This window comes from Columba livia, chromosome 1, assembly GCF_036013475.1.
Source record: "Columba livia isolate bColLiv1 breed racing homer chromosome 1, bColLiv1.pat.W.v2, whole genome shotgun sequence".
Classification (NCBI taxonomy): Eukaryota; Metazoa; Chordata; class Aves; order Columbiformes; family Columbidae; genus Columba; species Columba livia.
This window is the reverse complement of record NC_088602.1, coordinates 200,717,898-200,741,500: the sequence shown is the minus strand read 5'-3', so window position 1 is coordinate 200,741,500 and position 23,603 is coordinate 200,717,898. Positions and strand designations below refer to the sequence as shown.

Here is a 23,603-nt window from a genome sequence, read left to right as displayed (position 1 = left end):
CTATATACACCATGTGTATTGGCAATAAAGATAATATCTTTATTGATCATGTTCTGGAATTTTAATGTGTTCAAAATAACATTTATAAATAATTATAGGACTTTCAAATCTAATAGATTTTATTATTCTATTTTTGGAGCTCCATTCACGTCTGTTGTTACCAGTTGTGAAAAATTCAACAAAGAATCTAAAAGGCAAGGACTCTAGGGTTTTTTTTTAAACTAGGAAATGAGTCCCCTAAAAATAATCAGTAACCCAGAGTTGGATGTCTAACTACTTAGGCAAATATTAAAAGCCGAATCCTGTTCCAAATTGCAAATATCCCCTTAGCTACTTTTGATCACATTGGCACATCCACGTAGCAGTGTAAAACAACACAGAGGTATTGCCTTCCACTTCTGGAAAAATACATGGGTGCTAGCACATCTCTAAACATCAACTTAATCTCAGATTAGCTCTAATCCAGGAATGCTATTCCTCTTCTAAGTCTGGTTCTAGAAACAAATAGGTGAAATCTTGGTGATATCATTACATATGTCAGTAAAGATGTATTGAACCTGGATGTTAAACCAAGAAGTGAACTGGAAAAGCTTAAGTATAGGGATTAATCCATGTTTATCTCCAGAGTTAAATTCTTGATTCTTGGTTACTTTTTAGTGTCAGGGAATTAGCATCCTTAGGTGAAACAATAGATATTTAAAGCAAATATTGAAATACTGCAGCCAGGGTCCTTATTTTATTTTGCTGTGATTTGCATAGAAGAACACTCAGGAAATGTGAGTTAATGGGTCATTGTCCCCCAAAAATTGTCATTGACAATTTAGGACTCTCTTCATTTATGCTTGCTGACTCACAGGCTGGACTTAAGCTTGAGTGTTGCACTGAGCCGTTGTGTTATCTGTCTTTCAAACCAAAATCTGAAGTCTGCACTAAATTTTCTACAAATTCCTGAGGATTCTGTGTTACATCATAAACATACAAACATGGCGGTTTCATGTGAGTCCACTGTTTTCAGCTTGGTTTTGACTCATTAGAGCACATCTGATCCACTAAAACAACATATTTCCTCCCTTTAATCTACCTTTTGCCTTGTTAGATGCATTTCCTTGATGCTTAACATTTTTTTTCCTATTCTCATCATCTGTAAATTCCATTATCTTCTTGCTATCAAATTCAGCAAGCAAATTTCAGCTAGAAGGAGTTATGTTGAAGATGCTCAGAAAGGCAGGCAGCTGGCAGAGAGGAGGTGAATGAGGGCAACCTGAAAGTTGCTCTAGAAGTTTGTTCTACCTAGTCATATCATTAATAATTGTGCCCAAAAATGCCTATTTATATCTAACCATGCCACAATCAAAGCTAAGTGACTACCTCAGACAGAATTGTCAAAAGCATAGTTATGTAACATCAGTTGAAAGGAACACGACCCAAAATTTATAGCTAGGTAGAAGTGAGAGGCCCACATAAAACTGGAAAATTGGGAAAAGAGCCTTTAGCATGGAGTCACTGCATGTTTTTTTAAGTTTGTTTGTGATCAGCCAATATATGTATGCTATGTTACATGGCAAACTGGTGTGTGTGCTTTTCAGAGTTCACCACTGAACCCACTGTCTCCAGCCCATCAGGTTGCTGAAGGCAGCAGAGGAAGGAGCAGATGTGTCCTCAGGAGGAGGCATCTGCGCCCAGGAAGCTTCCACGGCCTTCCTGTGGAAACACTGAAGCTGGGGGACTAAAACAGAGGTATGTAGGAAACACAACATATAACATGGTAGAATTATAGTGTGAGTCAGGCAGAAATGTATGTTTTCCCATCTATTTATTGTAGGATCGTAGGTGTTAATGATTGTCCTCCCTTTTTTAATATTCTGACAGACTTCCTGGACTCTAGAATTTATCTGAAAGTTTTCCTACGCTCATTATTTTTGCTTTTGGTTCCCTGATGTGTACATAAAAATGCAATTTAAAACGGATTTGTGGGTAGGCAGTCTTCCATTCCAAACACAGATGGTGCATCTACATTTGTTATTTAGACATGCTAAGTGGAACACTTTTTTGTCATGTATTGTAACTATACTTTGTTTTCTCTGACTTATTAAATGTGGAAATACAATGACTTTTTTATTTAAGATAGAACATTTGTGCTCCATTAATCAGCTAAAGAAAAATAAACTAGTTTATCTCTTCTACAGTTGCTGTTTTACAGCCTTCTTGTCTGCAGAGACTTTACCTAGAAAGAAGGTTGTGTCATTGCCTTGTTCATCAAGTATGCATTCAGACTTGGCTTAAACAGTGTGATGCACCACTGAAAAATGTTCTTCCTTCCTGTTACAGTTATGGCATGTTTGATTGAATACTCATTTCACCATGGTTGCTACTTCACGGGAATTTTGGACAGATGACATGGCCAGATGACCTATGTTTCTCAGTTTGAATGTATATTTTTCTGTCCTGACATTCTCTTCTTTGAATTACATCACAAAAGCTAGCTGTTCATTCAGACTTCCTTTTACAAGGCTCAGACTTGTATTTGGTCAGTTTTGTTGTTCTTTTTTTTTGCCTCAGGATAAAACTAAATGTGTTTTCCACTTCACTCTATGAGTTTTTGATCAATAGTTTGTAAGTTGTTTCAGAGTCGAAGTCCTTTGAAGTACCTTCTCCATTTTCATAAAAATAGTCCCATATGCCAATACCCAAGAAAGTTCTTAAGAATACATGTCTAAACCCCCGTGTAGTTTCATAGATGCAAGTGAAGGTAAAAACGGATTTAAATTTGTGGGCGTTTTATTACCTCTTTAAATGTGTCACACAGAACAAGTAGTTTATATTATTGATGATGAATGAAGTTTAGGGCAAACCTAAAATTCACTTGCGTTACACCTTTTCCAAAACACAGTGGAATGAACATTCATGAGAATTAGGGTGTTAAGTAGCGTTTTATGTGCTTTTCTAAAGCTAAGCTTCTGTGTAAAAGAGAGAATTACTACAAGCAAAATTTATCAGCCTTTAGAGTTGCAACAATTATTTATTTTTGGCCTGCAGAATGCTATAAAACTTGTGCAATATCACAGACTGGGGGGCATTTTCCTGAAATGCCTCCTCCCAACTGTAACACCTTCAGCTGTGACCTTTGTAAAAACTGTTCTCTGCTGTGAACCTCCATCTTTTAACTTCCTTTAACAGCAGAGCCTTGGAAATAAGGATTTAATAGGCTTCTGTTTATTGTACCATTACTTTATCTGTACTGGATGGATACACTGATGAAAGTGATAGAACATTTCAAGCTGTTATTATTCCTTCACCTCCTTAAAAAAATTCTTTGAAAATCTATTGTGCTTTGAATAAGTGTTTTGTTTGGTTCTGTTGTAACTTTATATTTCAGCAGTCATTCTGTTGTCTGCAAGGTCAGTAAAGAAGACAATCAACTGGATTAGCATATCTCAGGATGCCACCTAAAACACCTACTAGCTGGAGTTCTAATTGTTAAATTTTGTCCCCAGATTTTAGTGAACTTTTCTTCTAGTGTTTGTTTTGTAGGCCAAAAGTTAATTCATAAATCTCAGCCCATCTAATTGTATGTTTAAATTGACAATAGACAGGAAGACATTGTAATTGTGTGGGGTTTTAATAAAACTTTTAGAAGAGAGGAAGAAATAGAGGAAGAGGAAAAGAAGGAAGGAAAGGCAGAAAAGTAGAGGGAAAGTTAAAGGGAGAGGCTGATGGAGTCAGAGAGAAAAGGAGAAAGAGAGAAAAAATAGAAATATAGAGAAAAATAAACAGAAGAAAAGAAAGGAGGAAAAGAGAAAAAGACAAAAGAGAAAGAATGAGAAAGAGAAAGTGAAAGAAATAAAAAGAAAAAGAGAGAGACAAAGAAAAAAAAAAAAAAGAAAAAATATGAAATTCCTTATACACTGTCAGCTACTGGCAATGAGGCATATAAGTGGTTTACCAGAGTAAATACTGCTCAATTTTTTTTTCAAAATGTGATATACAGCATTCAAAATTTTGGTTAATTGTACCTCACATTAAAAATTGAAATATTATTTCCAGATACAGACTCAGCTTTCTACACCAGTTCTTTCAATGGGACTATATCAGACATCTGTATCATAAAATGCATGGTAATTGTAGATAGTGTACTTGCTATTTTAATCTTGGGAAATAAATACCATTTTTTTTCCTGGAGAAGCTACAAGAAAAGTAGTTTAAATGTTGTTCTTCTCAAGCTGAGTGACACAGCCCTCTCTTTCCTGTGGGTGCTCAACGCACATTTGCAGTGGTTTATTTGAAGTGCTTCCATAACTGAAGGACATGTGCATAAAATAATCTCAGGCAAAAATAAAGACAGTTTGTTGCCATTGCTCTTTAATATATGAATTGAAACCACATTTTTTAATCTACTGAGACTAAATGAAGAAATACATTGGAATGGTAAAAAATAGCTAATCAGATATGCGACATGTAGATGTACATATTTTCAGAGTCTTCAAGTGTTTACACGACAGAGGGGTTCTTAGTGGGGTTTTTTTTGGCTTTTTTTTTTTTCCTCTAAAGGAAAAACAAAAAATATGTAACACTGAACATTTGTTCTTCCTTAGGATATGAAAAAACTATTATTTTTCATGATTCTGGATGTGAAACGTTTTGTACCAGAAACAAAAAGCATCTCACAATATTGTATATTTGAAAATTCCTTGTCCAGCTGACTTGTCTCATATTTTTGTTTAGCTGTTTACATCAGAACCTTGGGAAGCTGCATGAAGAGAGAAAAAAAGTCATGAATCACCATGAAGATAATTAATTTCATAATACCAAAAATTGGATGACCATCGAATATTGACAGGTTGGAAAACATTCCAAGGAAGTATCACTGCAAACTTGTTCTGTTTTCATACTTTTCCCCAGACAACCTCATTGATTACTGTCAGATAAAATTTCTTGTGTATGTGGACTTGTCCATCAATCCAATCTGTAGATTCTTAAATTAAAACCCAGTGTTAGTGATCTGGGGAGTTAAATATACAATAAGTATTAATCTCTATATCACTATTTTAAGACAGACTTCAAAAAAGCTTGCAGCGATTCTACAAAGTCAGAAATAACATGTTTCAGTTCAGGATAGACCACAACTGTTATTCAGAATAAAATAAAATACCTTTCCATAAAGTTTTTTTCTATGCAACTATTGCAAAGGCATTTGTTGCTCTATGTCTATTAATATAAATCTGATTTTATTAAGATAATTTTATTTAATAATCTGATTTAAAATATTGAAATAGGCCATCATAGCAGCTTGCTTAGCAGTAGTGTTCCAAATTGAAAAACTTATTATTTGATAAGTTTCATTTTGGATGTAAAGAATGGGATCAAGACTTTGGGAAAACTGAGCAAAGCTGATGAATGTGAACAAGCAGATGGCTTTCAAATTGTAACTTCAGCCTATAGACATGTAAATTCTGCTGCAACCTTCTTTTTGCTGCAGAAGTTAGTAGCAAAATCCTCAACAGAAGAATATGCAAAAGCAAGAATATACTCTGTCACTGTTTAATGTGCAGCGAAGCCTAATCATCCGTGCTCAAATTTCACCTATAAGAACAAAGCTTGATAACAATCAATCTCTATGAAAAGCGGGGATTGGGTACTTGGTAAAAATAGATGCCATAACATTGAGGTATGGAATACTAAAAATAGCATAGAGGAAAAGTGTGTATGTTTTATTGGCATAGCAAATGTAGAGCAATCACACTGTGTCATTTCAGTACCAGCATTGCAACACCTGTGATAAGATCTTTGAGGGACGAAACTGAGCTGAAAAAGGTTTCTCTTTAGTATATAAAGAAATTGAAGCAGCAGAGAAATGTAACATTTTGCTCTAGTCTTCCTTTGAAAGTTCCTGTCCTGATTCTGCAGAGACGTCTCTTTTCCCTACTTGACTATTTTCCAGTAGCTGCATTACAAAGCTCATATACCTTGAAAATAAGTCAAGCTGAGATTCCTCCTCTGATAACATTTTTTCTGACGTCTCGGCAAGCTTTCTGTCTCTGGGGTTACAAACCTTAAACCAAGAAAGACCGGTGCTCTATGGCCATGAATTGTGAGTTCTTTTTTGTTGTTTGTGTTTTCTCTGAGCTGCTATTAATATGTCCTCATGCCTGAGAGGTTTCTAAGAAAGTGATGAATCCTTGTTTAGGTTTCTTTCTAAAATCTTTAACAGCACCCTAGGTAGAAATTCTCCTCTTTGATATGAAATCCTAGAGAATTTACTCTTGACAAGCAAGTTCTGGAAGTCTTCATTCCCTGAATTCAAAGGGATAATGCTTTTGTCTCTGGATATTTGAGTTGCTGAAGTTATTCCATAATGTATAACTCACAATCAAAGACCATTTTAATCTTATTCTTTGTTACTCTAAACATATTGAAAATACATTTTGAAATGTCTACCAGACTGAGAGATATTAATTGTATTTTTACAGAAAGACCTCAATTTTTTTAAAAAACCTCTGTATGTTCCTTTTTTGTAGTGGGTCTTTCAGCATTAGTTTTGGTAGGGTCCTCTCAGCATATTTCTCAATGGTGTTTCTTTTACAGAAGTATCATATTGGAAGATAAAAATCCTTTGCTGTCTGGCAAACATTGTACCTCCTCTACAGGTAAAATGTGTTCTACAAGAAACCATTTTAAACTTGTCCCAAATAAAAACACACATTTATTTTGAACAAAACCATATATGGGGTTGCATTAACATGTCTGTATTGTTTTTGTCATTATTTTCCTGGAATTGTTTAGATTTTTTGTTTTTGTATACTGATTTGGTTTAAATTTATAAGTAAAAATGATGTCCCGATTTGAAATCCATCAGAGGTTTATTTTATTTTTAAAATAAGAGCAATTACTGAGAATAAAAAATGCTCTAGGAAATCCAAAAATTGTTCTCCAGTTTGCAATTTAAAATATAAAAATAAATCTTAGAAAATCTACCCTCAGTTTTGATGTTGAGCTAAAAATGAAACACTTATGGAGAAGGACCAATGTATGAATATTTGAACAGTTAAATAGTACAGAGAGTAACTATCCTCAGAGAAGTTACTCAGCAACTATGGCATGTATTTAAGTGTTTCTGAGGCTGTTGCTTCATATCAATTCTATTCAGCTTCTCCTTGTTTTTTCCAATAGCCAGTAATGCAACTTGATTTTACTAGACTAAGGTCAAAGACAGGTTCATTTTTTTCTTACATTCTTGCATTAAAAAAAAGTCTAATGTAAAGGTTTTGCAGATGGTGCTTATCCTCCTTTTTAGGCATTCTTGACACTACAGAGACTGGTAGAAGAGGAAACAAATAATTTTAAACAAAAAGTTTAAAATCCTCAGTCAATATACCTGAACTCTGAGTACACACAAGGAGTGATTCTTCTGAGTGTGGGATTTTTTGCATTTCTAAAAGCATACAGCCACAACATAGAACATTCCCAACAACTTCAAATGGATATTACCCGGGTTTTTTTTTATGAAAATAACCTTTTGGCATGCACCTTTGTTTGCAAAATTTATCTCCTTGTAGATAAAACATTTAGGTGTGGAAATATCTAAATTTTGATCAGATAAAATTTGATCAGATATTTCCTACTTGTAGCAGTATGCTGTATAGAGATTTTTTCATTTTTCTTTTATTTTTTTCCCAAAATATTGGAAATAATGATTTCCAAACTTATCTTGAAGGACTGTGTTATCATCAACTGACATTAGGTACCATGACACTAATGGCTTAAATGGCTTTCATCCTAGAATTTAAGAATAGTTTTGCTATTCATCTTAACTAGTCTTAGTTAGCATATAACATATATGTAAAAAGCAGTTACAATATGTCTTACACAGGAAAACCGTAAAGCATTTCTGTTATTAACTGGCTGCAGCGATAATGCTGGATTATCTGACTAGGGTTTAGGTCCCAGACCTGAGCACCTGGGAGTCTTGGTGTGGAGAGAGTTGTGAATTATATACTTTTGATTATGTGAATTATAATGGGTAGAACCAAGCACAACCAAGTCAATTTGGAGCTCATGTTCCCTCTTAACCTCAGCAATTTCAAAACCATTTCATTCATTCAGAAACTTTTCATTCCCCAGGAGCATGCATCTGTGTATAAAATGGTGATCTAGACTGGTTTGTACTTTGCATATGCCCTGCATGGTTTTGCATGTTTGTGCAAAGAAAGTGCTCAGTCAAGGTGCGAAACTGCTTGCACAAATCTGTTTTGAGGTAGTGGAAAATGCAACTGCAGTGTTTCAAGCCAGATCATATGATACCTTGTGCCTTCAAAGCCAGGTTACAGCCCCTGAGTCATTTTTATTTGTAAGCTCTGCCATGGGCTGAAGGAATGAGAGGGGTTTTAAAGCTAGACAGTTTAGGTTGTTAAATACACATGGAATTTTACCTGTGAATGCCATGTTGCAGCGATGACTATCTCAGGGCTGTAGTTTAACGCCTACATTGCAGAGGGAGGTGTGGGTCACCATCCTTGGGTATCCCTGGTGGCTAATCAACAAGAAGCCTCATCTGAGGTGCCACGCTCTCCTGCTTCACTGCATGGGGCTCTGAACACTTGACTGGGGTGGTAAATTCACCCTCTGGGACTAGCAGATCAGATCTGCAGCATTTAGCATGATGACATGCAAAATCCTTTTGGCTGAATCTAAAATGGGAGACTCCGGGGAGATTCTGAGCTTCTGCTTGCAACTAGATATTAATCCCTGCTCTTCGATCTTGTTATCTTCTTCTCCCACCTCTACCTTTCAGCCTTTCTGCCCCATTTGCCTTCATTTTTTGTTTTTAATTCTTCTGCATGTAGAAGGCTCGGGGATTGGGCTGGAATGTGTTGTGTCCAGCTGGGGCACTGGCTAAGGTGCCTCAACAAGCATTGACACCTGGCATATGCTGTAACTTCCCTTAAACTCTGCCTTTCCCAGCAGTGTTGAATCTCCATACCTCAGGCCTTATTATCCAGGACCTTTACAGAATGATACCTGAGCTAGACAAATCGATAAGTAAAAAAGTTTATTTCGAACAAAACAGGTAATTCATATGACAGACGCTGGTTCATTTAGGAAAGCTTTCCTTTAAAGCTAATTGTGATTTGGTATTTCTGTGTGTTTGTGTGTGTGTGTGTATGTTTACATGTGTAAAGGTTCCTGCCAAAACTGTGAATATCTAACATTTCTGACTAGCAAGTTACATCTGAAAAACAGATCCAACTGTGGTTATGGTCAGAAAAGGAAATATAAAAATAACAATTTCTATGTATTTGGTCATGTCTGCTTACTTTTCCAACCAAAATAATTTTTTTCAAACTTTTTAACTCGTGTAGGCAGTCCAGAGCAAATATATCTTTGGTAAAGTGTGTAGTAACTCTTTTTAGATATCTTCTACACAAATGTTATGCTACTTTCCTAATACAGAGCTACTCTGATTTGAAAGTCAGGTTATCGGGGCAAGTTTGCAAAGATGCCAAAAAAAATAGAAGAATAATTAAAAAAAAGGCAATGAAAAATCTGCACTCTCAGCTAAGACCCTAAAAAATAAAGAGGAAGAGATTTATAGGTCAGAAAACATGCCCTCAAAAGGTTGGAAAACATAACAGAGTATTCTTGTATGAAACCTGAAACTTTAATTATAATATTTAGATCTTAAGTTTCTTTATGGGTAAACTGAAATTTGACATGGAATTCTTTTAGAAAATTTATGCATGAAATGCAATATTTGCAGCCTTCCTTCATATTGAAATTAATTGCAAGGCAAAATTTGATTGAACAGAACTAAAATATTACGCTTCAGTTATAAAATACATGGGGCAGGAAGAAACAGAAAAAGGATCACACTACATTTCGCAGGATATGATGCGGGACCAAAGAGCGTTTTCTTTTCCCAAATCCAGATGCAAACCTTTGTCTTGACTGCCTACAAATAGAGCATCTGCATATAGCATCTATAGGATCTTTCCCATTTCAGTCTCCCTGCTGTGTCCGGCCCTCTACCCCACATGCCTCAGTTTCCACTGAGGGGAAATATATAGGGCTTATGTACAAAGCAGAGGTGTCCTCCAGCAGGTCCCCAAAACTAGACAAATTGAGTACCAGAACTATGAAGTTGCACTTGCTCAACATAATATATACAGCCAAAGAACCTTATGCCCGTGACTTCATCTCTCAAGCAGAACTGCAGATACATCATGAATAATACACAGGGCTATGTATTAATAATGGGAACCCATATAGCAAAATATTTTCTCCATTAGGGATCACCATAATCCTCAGGAGACACAACAGAAATCTTCCTAAAATTCAGGAGAAATCTGACTACAGGCCAAATACCGCCCTCAGGGAAGTCAGAGGCAAAAAAATCTACTTGACTTTAATGGCGTATGTTTTCGTGCTTTATACGAAAAAAGGTCACTCATCACATGCATGGACAAGTCAAATACATCTGGTTAACAGAAAGTGGCTATTTTAGGCTCAGCATGATGCTATGATTATTTTGGTTGCCTATTGTTTATATTTATGTCTATCTTGAAGCACCAGGAGAAAAACAGAAAACAGAAACTGAGATATCCGTGTTCTTCAGTCGCAGTGGACAAGGCTTTTGCACAAGGTCATTGGCCAACAAAATACATCTTCTCTGTTCTCAGGTTCTACATCCCTAATGAACTCCTGTAAAATAACTTTAATTCTTGGGAGAAAAATAAGGACACAAACAACCAACCAACCACAGAAATAATTTTCCTTCTGAAGATTTCAGAAAGTATTTATTTTCTTACATAAACATGTTTTTCCTGTTCAGAATATTTTCTTCACAGGATCTCTCACAACTTGTTTCTGTCCCCTTTATTTCACTTACCAAGGCGGTAATTCCCAAATGGAAATTTTATGTTCTGCCACTGGGCATAAATTCAGTGAAAAAAAAAAAAAAGTTTCAGGAATATAGGAAAAAAATTGAATAAAAGTTAACAATGAACATTTGTGACTTGGGAAACAACCCATGTTTAAGAAAAGCTGTTTCACTCAAAGGTGTTTATCAGCAGTATGGATAGTGAGTCTGGGCAAATAAGTCTGGGCTGGAGAAGGAGACACATTTTCTAATCATGTGGCATGAGGCCACATGCAGGTCTCTGGTTTATTTGTGGAAAATGGAGGGAAACGGTTTCCTGTGTTGTCACACACTCGTGCTATAGACGGTAGGTGGGTGCATGGGAGTAAGGAATAGTTTAAACTAAGGCAGAACTTTTCCTGAAGTGTTTATTTTTGAACACTTGTATGTCACGAAGGCCGGTCTCATGACTCTAAACAAAAACCAATGCCATGGATTCCACGAGGTTAAAATGAAGTGCAATAGAAGAATTACAACCACTTTGCCTGCGACAGGAGGAAGATCAGACCTCGCTTTGAACAGAGACTCATCTCCATGGAGTGACACCAGCCAGCTGAAACTTGACCTTTAGATTCCCCAGAGTTGTCACAATTTTGGGGAAGTGGCATTTGTCAGATGGCCAAAGAGGGTGATAGAAAGGCCAGGCTGGTATTCAGGGGCAGCCATGGGCAAGCTGGAGGAAAGGTGTCCCTGGCCATGCATGGGGGAGTCCTGCTGAAGAGGCTCTGAATGAGTGTGCTATCTGGAGATGAGGCTGAGGGGCAGGTGGAGAAAGGGAGAGGTTGTGAAGGGAATTATCCGCAGAGTTTGTTGTGGCTGCAGGTGAGAGGGGAAAGGGAGCTGAGGGGCAGAAGGGGCTGGGGGAGGCTCTGGAGGACTGAACATCAGCATACACCAGCTCTGGGGTGCTTGTGGTACCCGGCCCAGTGGCTCCTGAGCCCTTAGGTGATGGAGGAGAGGAGCCATAGGGGAAGGAGGGAGGGCAGGGTGGAGGGAGGGATGAGGCGGTGGGAGCCCACTCCCCGGGCTGGCTGCGGTGCGGGAGGGGAGGCAGCTCCTAGGGAAGGGAGGAGGAGAGGAGGCAGAGAGGGGATGTTGTTAAACAGTTTCTTACCGTAAGAGGGAGTTGGGACCCAGATCTTTCCAGTTAATCACACAACAAACTTAGATCATCGCAATAAAAAGCAGCTCGGCTCACTCTGCCTCCTCTAGTGACCGGCTGTGCACAGGGTCCTTCCGAGGAGCCATCTCCCCTTCTCCTCCCCGCCAGCCGCCGGGGGGGCCGCCAGCACCATGTGGGCCACCCAACTCCTGCCAGCCTTGCTGCTCCATCAGCTGCTGCTGCTTCCCATCAGCATCCCTGTGGCAGGTTAGTTTTCTTATCACTTCGCCAGTGACTCCCCCACCTCCACCTCGCAGCTGCATCAATTTCCCTCTCCCTCTTTTCGCCGTGGCGAGGGTGGGTGCTTGAGGCGCTGCACCGAGCGCACCCCCCGCAGGTGGGACAGGCGGGGGGCCCCGCCACCTCCCGCACCCCTCAGCTCCTACCTGCTCGGCGGGACCGGCACCTCGCCCAGCGGCTGGGCGCGGGATTAAGGTGCGCCGGTGCCCGCCCAGCGCCTCTCGCACCCGGGGAGGGGTGCGGAGCGGTGCGGAGCTGTGCGGGGGCAGCGCGGGGGGTTGGGTCAAGCCGACTCTGCCTGCGGCGGGGTGTCCGCTGGCAGCGCTTTGCGGGGAGGCACGGCCGGGGGTTTGCGGAGAGGTCGCTGCGTCCCGCCACCTTCTCCCTGGGTGAGGGGGCACTCGGGGCTCGCTCGGGACTTGGAGCTCTGGAGACACTGAGAGCGGGAGAAGGAAATCCCGTCGTTGCCCCTAGGTGCTCCCGGCCTTTATCAGGACACGAGGAAACGTGTGTCCCTATTTTTCCAAGTGGTAGAATAAATGTTAAACAACTGAAGTTGACAAGGAATACCCAAAACACAGGATAGTATGCTGCTGAAAAGGAATATCCTTGCTGTAGTTCACCAGCATGAACATGCTATTTCCCGACTGAAATACTTGTAATTTCATTAGATGTTCCTGATGAGATCCGGGAGGTGGAGGCGCAGGGGGGAAGGAACAAACAATAAGTAATCAAGTGCTGGAAGCTCTTTAGCTGAATTTCTTTCCTGAAGTGTCCCCCTTGGACTGGATATCTGAAGAGCTAATTCTGTGTTTCTATTGGCCCTCTGGGGAGACGCTTAAGGAAAAAAAAAAAAAGTTTGTAAAGGTTTCTACAAACCTTTCCTTCCTTCCTTCCTTCCTCCAACATTGTTTGGGGCAGACCTTTGCACAGACAGAAACAGAAGACAGCCACAATTCAGGGAAAGGACCTGACAGGAGCAAGCAGAGCGAGGGCAGGGATGGCAGCATCTGGGTCCCAGGGCAAGGTCTGAGGGCATCAGGCGACATGTATGGCAAATGATGTTAATAGCTTCCAAGACATAACTACATTTTCTAGTTGAAGAAGTAAATATTTTGAAATAGGATTTCAAAGTGGAATATTTCGTGATCTGAGTGGGCAAGTGAAAAAAAGACTGACAGCATCATGTGCAGTAAAACCTGTCATTTTTCCTAGAGTAAGAGTGTGGTTCTGTAGGATGCTGAATATCTCACCAGAGCTTCTGTGCTCAGTCTGCTCAATTATGGTTTTGTGGGCATACTTGGCAGGTGACACACAGATACAGATACTATGCGATTACATTTTTCTTAACTCCTTTTCCATGTACATTGCAATTTCTATTTTATGGACATGTGACCTCTCTAAAGAAAGTGATGACTATGGCTGGTTAGGAATTTTCTGAGGATTTTTTTTTTTTTTTTTAACTAGAAAATGCTGACCCATCAAAACTTTTCACAAAAATATTTCCTTTTGAACAGAAACTTTTTTTGGTATGGTTCACCCAAATCAAATTAAAGAGAAATCTGCAGCAGGAGACATTCATAATAGTTTGTGGTACCTGCTGTTGAGAATCCCTCACCTGTGGCAGAAGTGATGGACTAATTTGGAAAAAAAAGCAGAATAAATACTCCCACACACACTTTATTCTATGGGCCGTAGATACAGAAACTGGTCTTTAGCCAAGTTCATAAGAAGCTAGGTCATGCTTACTCGATAGTCAGGGTGCTTTTCTTGAATGAAAGTCCTTGTTCCCCCTGACTGTAGGCTCTTAGGACCGGTCTGCAGTTTCCCAAGCTCAATGAATATTTAATCTAATATTCCAACAGGAGAGACTGAGAGACAGCCTCAGTACTGCCCATATCATCAGGCTGATGGTTAGAGTTGTGCCCTAACCAATGGGCTCTCCAGTATAGGAGTGGATGGTTCATCTTCAAGTGGAGCAAAAGAAGATTTCCAAAACTTCAGAATTTTTCACAGAGTAGAACTTGTTTTCTGGACAACTTTTGTACTGACAGTTTGTTGGCAACCCTCCCTTTCTTAACTTTCCTCCCCTACCCGCCTTAATATTAATCAATCCTATTGTTTGCCTTATGAACAAGAAAGATGGCTCTTACCACACATTGCCATTGTGCTTACCTTGCTTTTTGAAAACACATGAGCTTTGACAGAAGTGTCTGGATTTTTACAATGTAGGCTAGGAGAAATGTGTCATTCCATTGTGCCATTGTGCCATTCCATTGTGAAAATACATCAATTGCTTTCTAAACATACATTGTGTCTTTGTATGGGATGTCGAATTCTATTTACTAGGAGGTTTTTAAGAAAGATTAATGTTTGCCTACATATTTATTATTTTTATATATGAAAAACAAGCTAAGTGATGAAAACAGAATTCAAAAATAGGAAAAAAAAATGTCTTTTGCTAATGCATGTCCATACTTTTTCTATTATTATTCTGTCAAAGCTGATATTAAACCTACCTAATGATGAGTGTTGTTTCCTCTGTGAATGGATCTTTTAGGTTTGGAATCTCATAGGCTATATTCTGTGAGAAGACAATGTCTTGCATTACTGGGTTTTCTGACTAATACATTAGGGTTACAATACTGAGTAAAGAAAAAGGACAGTGAAGAAAACTCTAAGAAATTTTCGTGTCAGCAAGCTGTCTGTGCTCTCAGTTTCTGAGTTTCTTTTTAATATGTAAAAGATAAGATAGTGATTGTTGAAAGATAAATGTGCAGGGTTTCTACAGACTACTTGCCTAGTCATTATCACTATCCTAGAAGTCTCTGTCACTTGCAAACACACATTAATGTGTAGTTAATAACTTTATCAGGGAGTTTTCTTCCTTGCCTTGATATACTTATTATTGAGTATTCTTAAACAATGTATCTTTAATAATGTTAATCTAGTTAAACTAAAAAGGACATTTTAATCAAATCAAAAAGTAGATTGGTATGTTGCAAAAGAATGAATGTTAAAGATTTATTTAAATGTTTTTTTTCTGTGAAAAGCCTGTCAGTCAAGTGTGTTTATTCAAATTTCTCAGCATTTTCTGTAGCTTGGATGATCTGAAACAGTTGCTAATGAAGATATGGAAGTTGCACTTAGTTCCTATAAATAACTCTTGCTTAGAAAAAAAAATCCCACGGTCACAATCGATGTATGAATGTTGTGTATTCCTGTGGTCTGCATAGCTAAGTATATTTTAAAAATTTAACGTGATTTATACTTCCCCGTCCCAGCTGTAGATAATCATTATACTATATACTGTCAACAAAGCGGAATGATACTCTGCCAGTTGGAAGACTGTATTCCTTCTGTTTAATGGAATCCTTTTGGTACTTGGTGCCAGGGGCTGCTTGTTTTGCTCTCACATGTAATACAGCACTTGCCCTGCTTAACAGATTTTCTGTTTCTATTAATGCCATTTTCATAAGCAACATAGCAGGAGAATATAGAGTTGAAAGACATGAGATTAGAATGTTGCATAAAACTCTGGAAAATTGTGCACTGAAGTCGAGGAAAGGAAAGCCTCTTATTGGAGAAGCTCATCTGTCATTATTGTAATACTTCAAGTGAGGCCAGGGTTGGAAGGGAAATGTGCAGTCTCCCTCAGAGAGCATGATATCTCCCCTTTGGATCTTTACGCTGAACATTAGTTTGCCACTTAAGCATTTTGAACTTTTCCAAGGAGGTTTGAAAGCAGGATGACTGGGCCTCTTGATGGGGAAAAGCTTTATGTGCAGAGGAGAGGGTTGCCCTGAACATTTTGCCATTACTTGTACTGGATGAGTGTTGAAATTTCACTTTCTCCCCATCAGCACTGAGGTGGGGGTTTGAAGGGCAGAGGCTGGAAGGCAGCACAGAGATGAGAAAGGACTGATCATGGATGTGAGACAGGATTGAAGTCCTCTTGCTTGGGAAGCATGGATAGTAGGAGAATTGGCGTCATGTGAACAACATTTGTACCTCACAAGTGAGGAAATATGGTAACCACAAAGAACTGGGCGGGGGTGAGGACATCCTTGCTATTACCCTGTTTTTTTTCTGTAGGTTTCTTTGGCAATGCCCTTAAAGGATAATAGAGCTGTTCCTGAGCATGGTTAGGACCTACACGTAGAACTGTTGTGGCGAAGCAGAGCTAAGAACATGCTCCAGATTAGTCAGACGTGTTGGCAAAATCTAGCTGCAGGAGTTTTGAAAGGCTTGTGGGCCTCCACCCATGTGTTGTCTATGAGCCCGGCCATGCCTGGCAGTCCTCGGTGCTGCTGGCCCGGCTGGGGACTGGCTGCTCCCTCCGTCTCCCCTGAGCTCCAGCTCTTCCTACGACTTCTGGCCTTGGCTGGCAGTGCTATTTTTATGTATACAACAGGCCGCAAGACTCTCATCACTCCTCACAGGGTCTGTTTTGCTGCCCTCAGCAGCCTGTCGCTCTCTGTTTTGCCCAAATCCCTGCCCTGCCTGCTTGTGCTTTTCTCTTTACCCCGCCACTTCGTGCCCGAGCATCCTCAGCGGTGGCTGAGACCCCATCACAAAAGAAGATCACAATGAGCTGGGTGCCTTGGAGGAGACACCCAACGCTTGTAAAGATCATGGAATGCAATATGAAATGGTGGGGATTTAATTCTTGTGCAAAATGCATAAAAGGATGAATCTTACAAGGGAAAATCCCCTCAGAAATTTAGCCAGAGGTTAGATACAGCAAGTCAGAGTACAAACTGCAGAACATTTGTTTCTGCCAAAGGGTCCCAGCATCCTGCTGAGCAGATAACCTTTTATTGGAAGAAAAAGAGCTGTCCTTTTGCATCTACCATCCAATTTTAGAATATACTATCAGTTGTTAGCATTTATCCTTAGCTTCATGAGCTTTCATACTGGCTATAGGAGAGGGTTACAAAGGCAGGTCTTAGCAAAAACATGAAGTTGGGCTCCAAGTAATATGGCAATCTTTGCAGCCACTTATAAGGGGTATGCGTGCATGGGGGTGTGTGTGAGAGTGGTAGTATGCAATGTAAAGCCAAAAAGAAATATTTTTTTGCATTTTCTGAATCTCCTCTACAACTAGACTGGAAGCCAATGTAAAAATAAGGAAAAAATTATCCCTATATTATATATCTGTATTTCAAACTGCTTTCTAAAAATTGTAGATTTTTTTTTCATGGTGGCTCTTTTGCCAACAAAATAAATTTCAGAAATTGAAACAGTCACTTCATCTTCCAGATACCTTTCTGAGAAACTGTTTAATTGTGACAGGCTAGAGGTGCCTCCTTGGACAGCTGGTTTTATTTTGGTGACTTTCCATCTCTACAGCTGACTGCAGTTTTTATGGGCATGGTTGGTAAACTTCTTTCACGCCAAATTATTGCCATACATAAATAACTACATTGAATTTAATCTGGCATCCAAGTCTGGTAAATCTACAAAGTTCTTTTTTTGGGCACATTTCAGAATTGTTTCAGTTTCTCATTATGTTGGTCTTCCTTTATTTTGTTTTTTTACTTTTTATTTTTTCCAAATGAGAAGTCATTTGGAAAAGGTGTTCACTTTTCTTGCATTCTAGCCAGGAAACTGGACATTTCTGATACTGAAACAGTCATAAGGAGAAGTCAAAGTAAATGAAAGCAAGTTAAAAGTAAGTTAAAAGTGCTGAGCATTCTTTTTATCAAAGTGAGACTGTTAGGACTTGCTTTGAGACAAAAATGCCTTGAATGTATTTGTTTAAAAAGTGCTTTCTAACTATTCTCAGAAATAACAATACTTTGATGACCCTGTTAATGATTTTAGCATCAACATTCACCCTTAACATCTTTTCTTTTATTACTGTAACCATACTGTTAACTTAAGCATGTGATATCTGAAACTATTTAGTAACATCTACTTTCACCACCTGGTCAAGTTTTGGCTTTCTTTTTTCTTAATGAGTCCAGTATATTTACACTGTCCTACTGGGGCCTGCACCAATATGCAATTTACCCTTGATCTTTTACACTTGTTTTTAAACTATTGTCTTGGAAATACATCTTTGAATTTAATTTAAAATATCTCTTGAACGACAATTTACTGAAAAGTTAAACGCTTCATTGCATTTGCATACTGGTTTTCAACCCAAGTATGCTGAGAACTGTTGGTTAATTTCAAACCCTACTCACTGACTTTTCTTCTTATACAACCTTTGCCACATGTAATTTTACACATATAATTAAGTATATTTTAATTTTCCTATTAAAATGTAACTAGTTATACTGAGATAGGAATTCAGATTAGATATCTCTTATGAAAAATGTTTTCTGACACTGTAATAATCCATGCTTTTGTAGATTTTTGCTTTGTACATATTCTTGAGCATTAACATTTCCATGGTGTTTTGTTTGTTTGTTTGTGGGTTTTGTTTGGTTGTTTTGTTGTTGTTGTTGTTGGTTGTTTGTTTTGGTTTTGGTTGTTTTGTTTTGTTTTGTTTTCCTTACATTCAGATACATACTTATCCATGTTTGCTTGGGTGTTACTATGCAATTTTGTTGAGTGTTGTGTTCCTCGATAAAATGTTTATTACATTTACTGTGTAGAACTGGACTTCCCTGAATTTATTTTAGATGTTTTAGGTTTTTGTTGTTGTCATTTGTTTGCCTCTATTTGTTTTGTTCTGGTTTTCCTTTGCTTTTTTTTCCCTAGCTCATTGGGGAAATCCAGTTTACTTTGGCTTGCAGTGATGATTGTTTTCAAAATTAAGTTAATAGCTAATCTCATTTTGACATTCTGACCTGATTATCAGTTATAACATAAATAATTCAATCTCTAATTAGTCCATCTGTTAACTGTTCAAGGTCAAGTGCCTTAATTTCATTAAAAACATGATGCAAAACATTAAACAGAGATCCGAAATACTAATTGATACTAAGGAAAGGGACTATGTCTCTTCTATATTTCTGGTATAACTGCGTGACTTTATATGATTACTTTTCTTTACTGGAATACATTTTGAATCTTCAGCTTCTCTGAGGTTTCTATGCAGTGTGTGGACAATTCCCCTCTTTTCAATTTTTCACCCCGGTGTCATCTTATTTCACATTTAATTGCATTATTTGGAAGGACTGTAGTTGATTCATGCAGTTCTCTGACAGCATCTTCCAGCCTAAGGAATTTAGTTGTCTTCATTTATTTGATTATCTTTTCTTTCCCTCGAAGATTTAATTTATCTCATCTCTGACATCTAACAAACATAATGAATAGCAGTTCTGTTATGTGTTTGTCTATACATTTTTCAGAACTGAAAATTATAGAATTTCTTTTTTCCATCCATGGTATGAAGACCTGTATCAAGCATACATACATCAGTAACTATGTTAACAGGAATAAAAAACTTTCATTACCCCAGGTAATTGAAAGAATAACACAACAAAGCAAATGACTACTTAATAACATGTTGAAGTTCTACAAGTGTAAACAAATAGAATAAGGAAATAAAACTCTATACTAAGCCATCAAGATTTAATTAAAAGTCTTGATTTAAACATAAATGTTTAAATTAAATGTATTTATCTTCTCATTTGGAAAATTTAGTGTTGAGTTTTGATGTGTTTGTTCTGTATAACAAAGTTGGATGTAAAATTAGAAAGAAACAAATGAAGCCTCTGACAATAACACAAGACTTCACAATGTGTTTCTTTAAAAGAGCACTAACTATTGCATAGACTAGAGTGAAACTTGGAAACTCTGGAAGCTGACACACCAAAGGCATCAGAACTCCTGTTTAATAAAAGCTTTGTAGAGTCTATGACAAGTCCATAAAAGTGAAGATTTTTTCTAGGGAAGACAGCCAATATGCTCCAGTTGTACTTTGTAAGGCTATAACTGCTAAGCCTAAATACACATCTATATTGGAAAAAGCTGGACTGGCAGAAGAAGGAGAAAGGGATTACCAATGAGGTAGACAAAGTCAGAAAATTTAATTGCAAATTTTGCTGTAGACAATACAAGCAGTGTTTTGATCTCATTATAATGGGCAAAGGTGATTTTTGGGCCTGTTGATGTCCTGTGTGCTATTTCTGTTGCCACAACAATGGTATAATATTGGCTAAATTAGTTTTTTACTACTAAACAGCTAATAGGTAATGCAAAAACAAATTCTTTTTGTGGTCAGACCAAGACCCAAGGGTCTGAAACTTGACTTGCTTAAGTATTTGAACTCTAAATGGCCTAAAACTAGATTTATACTGAATTTCTTGCCTGTCGTATAGCTTAGTATCAGACCTATTGTCTTCTACAAAGTGTAAAGTTTTAATTGATACACAGAACGTAGCCAGGTAGTTTCAGAACTGAGTGATGCAGTGGTGTGGGAGCCCAAAGCCCTTTTTTGTGTGGAACACAGGGCCAGAAGAGAAAAATGAAGCTATGTTGCTGCCTTTTTCCCATTAGCCTTTTGGTTAGAAAATTCCTTGAAGGTTGGGGAGATCAAAATAGAAATGTCTTTGCTGATTCAAACTTACTTCTCTTGTTAATCAAGAAATTATCTTAATCTCTAGAATACTGAACATTGTGGTGTCCATTGCTCTCTGTACTTGCTGTTATACCTGTTCTTTCTTGTGTAAGTATAATCAAAGTTTCAGTTGAGTAGGTTCTAGAATACAAGTACTACAAGCTCCTAGCATGTTTTCTCACTAAAATATGAGAATAATAACTGTATTTACCTCTGATTATTGATTTGGCACAGACTGGAATGACTTCAAGAAAAGGTATTGTTGGAAATCTTTTCCCTCAGATGCTCTATAGTTGAAGCAGTCTCAGTTAATGCTTCATATCTATAAAGATTACATAGAAACCTCATATGTAAAAGGTAGTAAGGGAATCCAAAGTTGGGTTCTTGTAGCTCCCAGGTAAATGTCTTTCACCGTGAGGAACATTTTTTCTTAAGTAAATATTTAAACCATCTTATGAAGATGGAAGAGCTCCAGCAGGGAGACTGTGGAAATCCCAAATGAGATTATGGAGTACTTGACCAATGCTGCATCCTGCTAGACCAAATGTGGTAACTTCCATTTCCTTGCACACAGGCTGAGTACTTCTTTTTTTTCTGCTCAATCAAAGCTGATATCTTGTTAAACAACAGAAAGAGGTATGACCCTCACATTTTGGAGGAATTTTTTAAGTCAACCAAAGAAATATATTTAGTTAGTGGTTGTTTCTGTTGAAGAAAAAAATGTTGATGCATATTTGACTGGATTCTTGTGTGTTTGAATCAGCTGCTATTATTTTCAAATTTAAGTGGAATGTCAGACTTCCTTAGTAATATTATATGCAACTACAAGGAACACCAGAGGACATGACCCATAAAATAATAAAAAGTCCTGATTAATCAAAGTTTCGGAAACAGAAATGAATGACGATCATGAATTAGGAAAAATGTTACTTATACCATAATGTATGACAACTTCTAATGTAGAACATTTCTAGGGTGTTATTTAAGATTTTAATAATAAAAGCATTTAATTAAATGATAAAAGCCTCATTAATTTTTATTTATTTTCCTGTTAGAGTTGTAAAAGTAATGCTTTGCATTATTCTGATGGTTCTAACAGTCACACCACAGATGCATTTGGCCCTTTGCCTTTTGGATTATAGGCAAGTCGTAGATTGTTGTTGTTTGAAAGCTAAAGTAAATCAGGCTGTTATGAATTGCTAAATGCAAGATCAAACCCGTAATCCTCTTTGGACAACTGCTAGGAAAAGAAGAAAAAAAAAAACAAAAACAAAATAGAACTATGAACCATGTTTTTCAGGCAGAACAGAATTTCTCGATTTTTGAGATCATATTCTTGCATGCTAGCTGGTGAGCTTAAGAAACTGTTATCATTGGGAATTAAGATAATTACACTTATCAGTAGATGGGAAATCTTAGTATCACGAATGGAAAGAAAATACTTTGATATTTCTGTACTGATTCTTACCTCCATTTGGCATAAAACTCTTGGCTGAAACAACACAGAACTACTAAACATGCCTTATAAGATAATAGATTGAAAAATCTACCACAAAAAACTTTAGAGAAGACTTGTTTCTCTGTGGTTGTGTTAAAGAGCAGATGCAATCCTCATTGCAGCACATTGACTCTATTGCAGCTAAAGCAAAAAAAAAAGCATCTTCAATGTATACACAATGACCTCCAGTAACAGGGTGCTGATACTTAAGGCAAGTGTGTCCTCACAGCATTTCCCTAAATATAATGATTCATTTTGGGTCCACTAAACAAATACAAGGTTGAAAATGCTTAAGAAAGCTGATAGAGGTCCCTAATACACCAACAAAACTATTAACATTCTATCTTTTCATCAAAAGCTTCCTCACATAATAACTACATGGATTTGGAGGCAAATATATTATTTTTTTCTGAAAATGTAGTTGGAATTAAATTGAGAGTTATTAGATGCAGGAGAATAGTGTAGCTCACCTTCAACAGTTCAAAAAGGAGAACAGTAGGATGAGGTGAAGATTATTTTACAGGGACATTGCAGTAGAGATATTCTGCTCCTCTGACTTTTTTTTAAGGCTGACGCTTAAGGAAATCTAATTTAAATGCCTTTGGTGTACTTTTAGGTGTCTTAGGGATATTCACCACTGAGAGGTGTGATTTAGCTGAACCCAGTGAAAACGTGAGCTCAGTTAATGATCAGGATGGAAGTTCTGCAAAGGGAACACTCTTAAGCCCTCTTTGGCTTTGCAATATGTGGAGTTGTCAGTAACTCCTTCAGAGCCTCAGTTATTGCCATTTACAGAGTTATTCTGAGCTTCTGCTCAGAGTGCACCAGGCAAAAATTAACTCTGTGCTTGCATGAAGAATTGTCTATTCAGGATAACTGAGCAGTAGGCTGAGGTTTCATATATTTGAAAGACTCTGGCAAAATTTATTAAATTGATTCTGAGCATTCATGTTCTATTATCGTTGCAGATTCTGTAGAGAAAAATGAAAGGACAGCTGTTAAAACAGTTATATAAAAATAAGTTATGAAAAATACTATCATCCGCCTTGTAAATTAAGGAGGGTTTTATACACCTAACCTTACCTGGATTAGCCATCTAATCCTAAAAGGTCATCTGGGATCATTGAGTGAAACAGGAGGAAGAGATCCAAAGGATGATTTGTCCTCCCTATGTTACTCATCTGTCAGAGCAGGGACAATCTCTCTCCAGAGGTTCTCATCGGCCTTCACTGATGATGGAGCAGCCTACACTGGCAGATGGGTTTCTATGGAACAG

At 37.9% G+C, this 23,603-nt stretch overlaps 1 protein-coding gene across 9 annotated transcripts in view; it reads left to right on the top strand.

Annotated features, from left to right (window-relative positions):
- Window positions 1-11,557: 11,557 nt before the first annotated feature.
- Window positions 11,558-23,603, top strand: part of HGF (hepatocyte growth factor) — a 63,368-nt gene continuing 51,322 nt past the window's right edge. For 3 of the 9 annotated variants that reach the window (XR_010469629.1, XM_065049188.1, XM_021300632.2), the window contains exon 1: window positions 12,034-12,281. Coding sequence is in view for 5 of the 9 variants with exons in the window: in XM_065049188.1 (XP_064905260.1) it covers window positions 12,206-12,281 (76 nt within the window). In the remaining 4 variants the exon portion in view is untranslated. Of the gene's footprint in view, window positions 11,735-11,956; window positions 12,282-17,916; window positions 17,989-23,603 lie in introns of those variants that run through there. The other 6 variants (XM_005512067.3, XM_065049190.1, XM_065049191.1 and 3 more) reach the window with 6 other exon arrangements.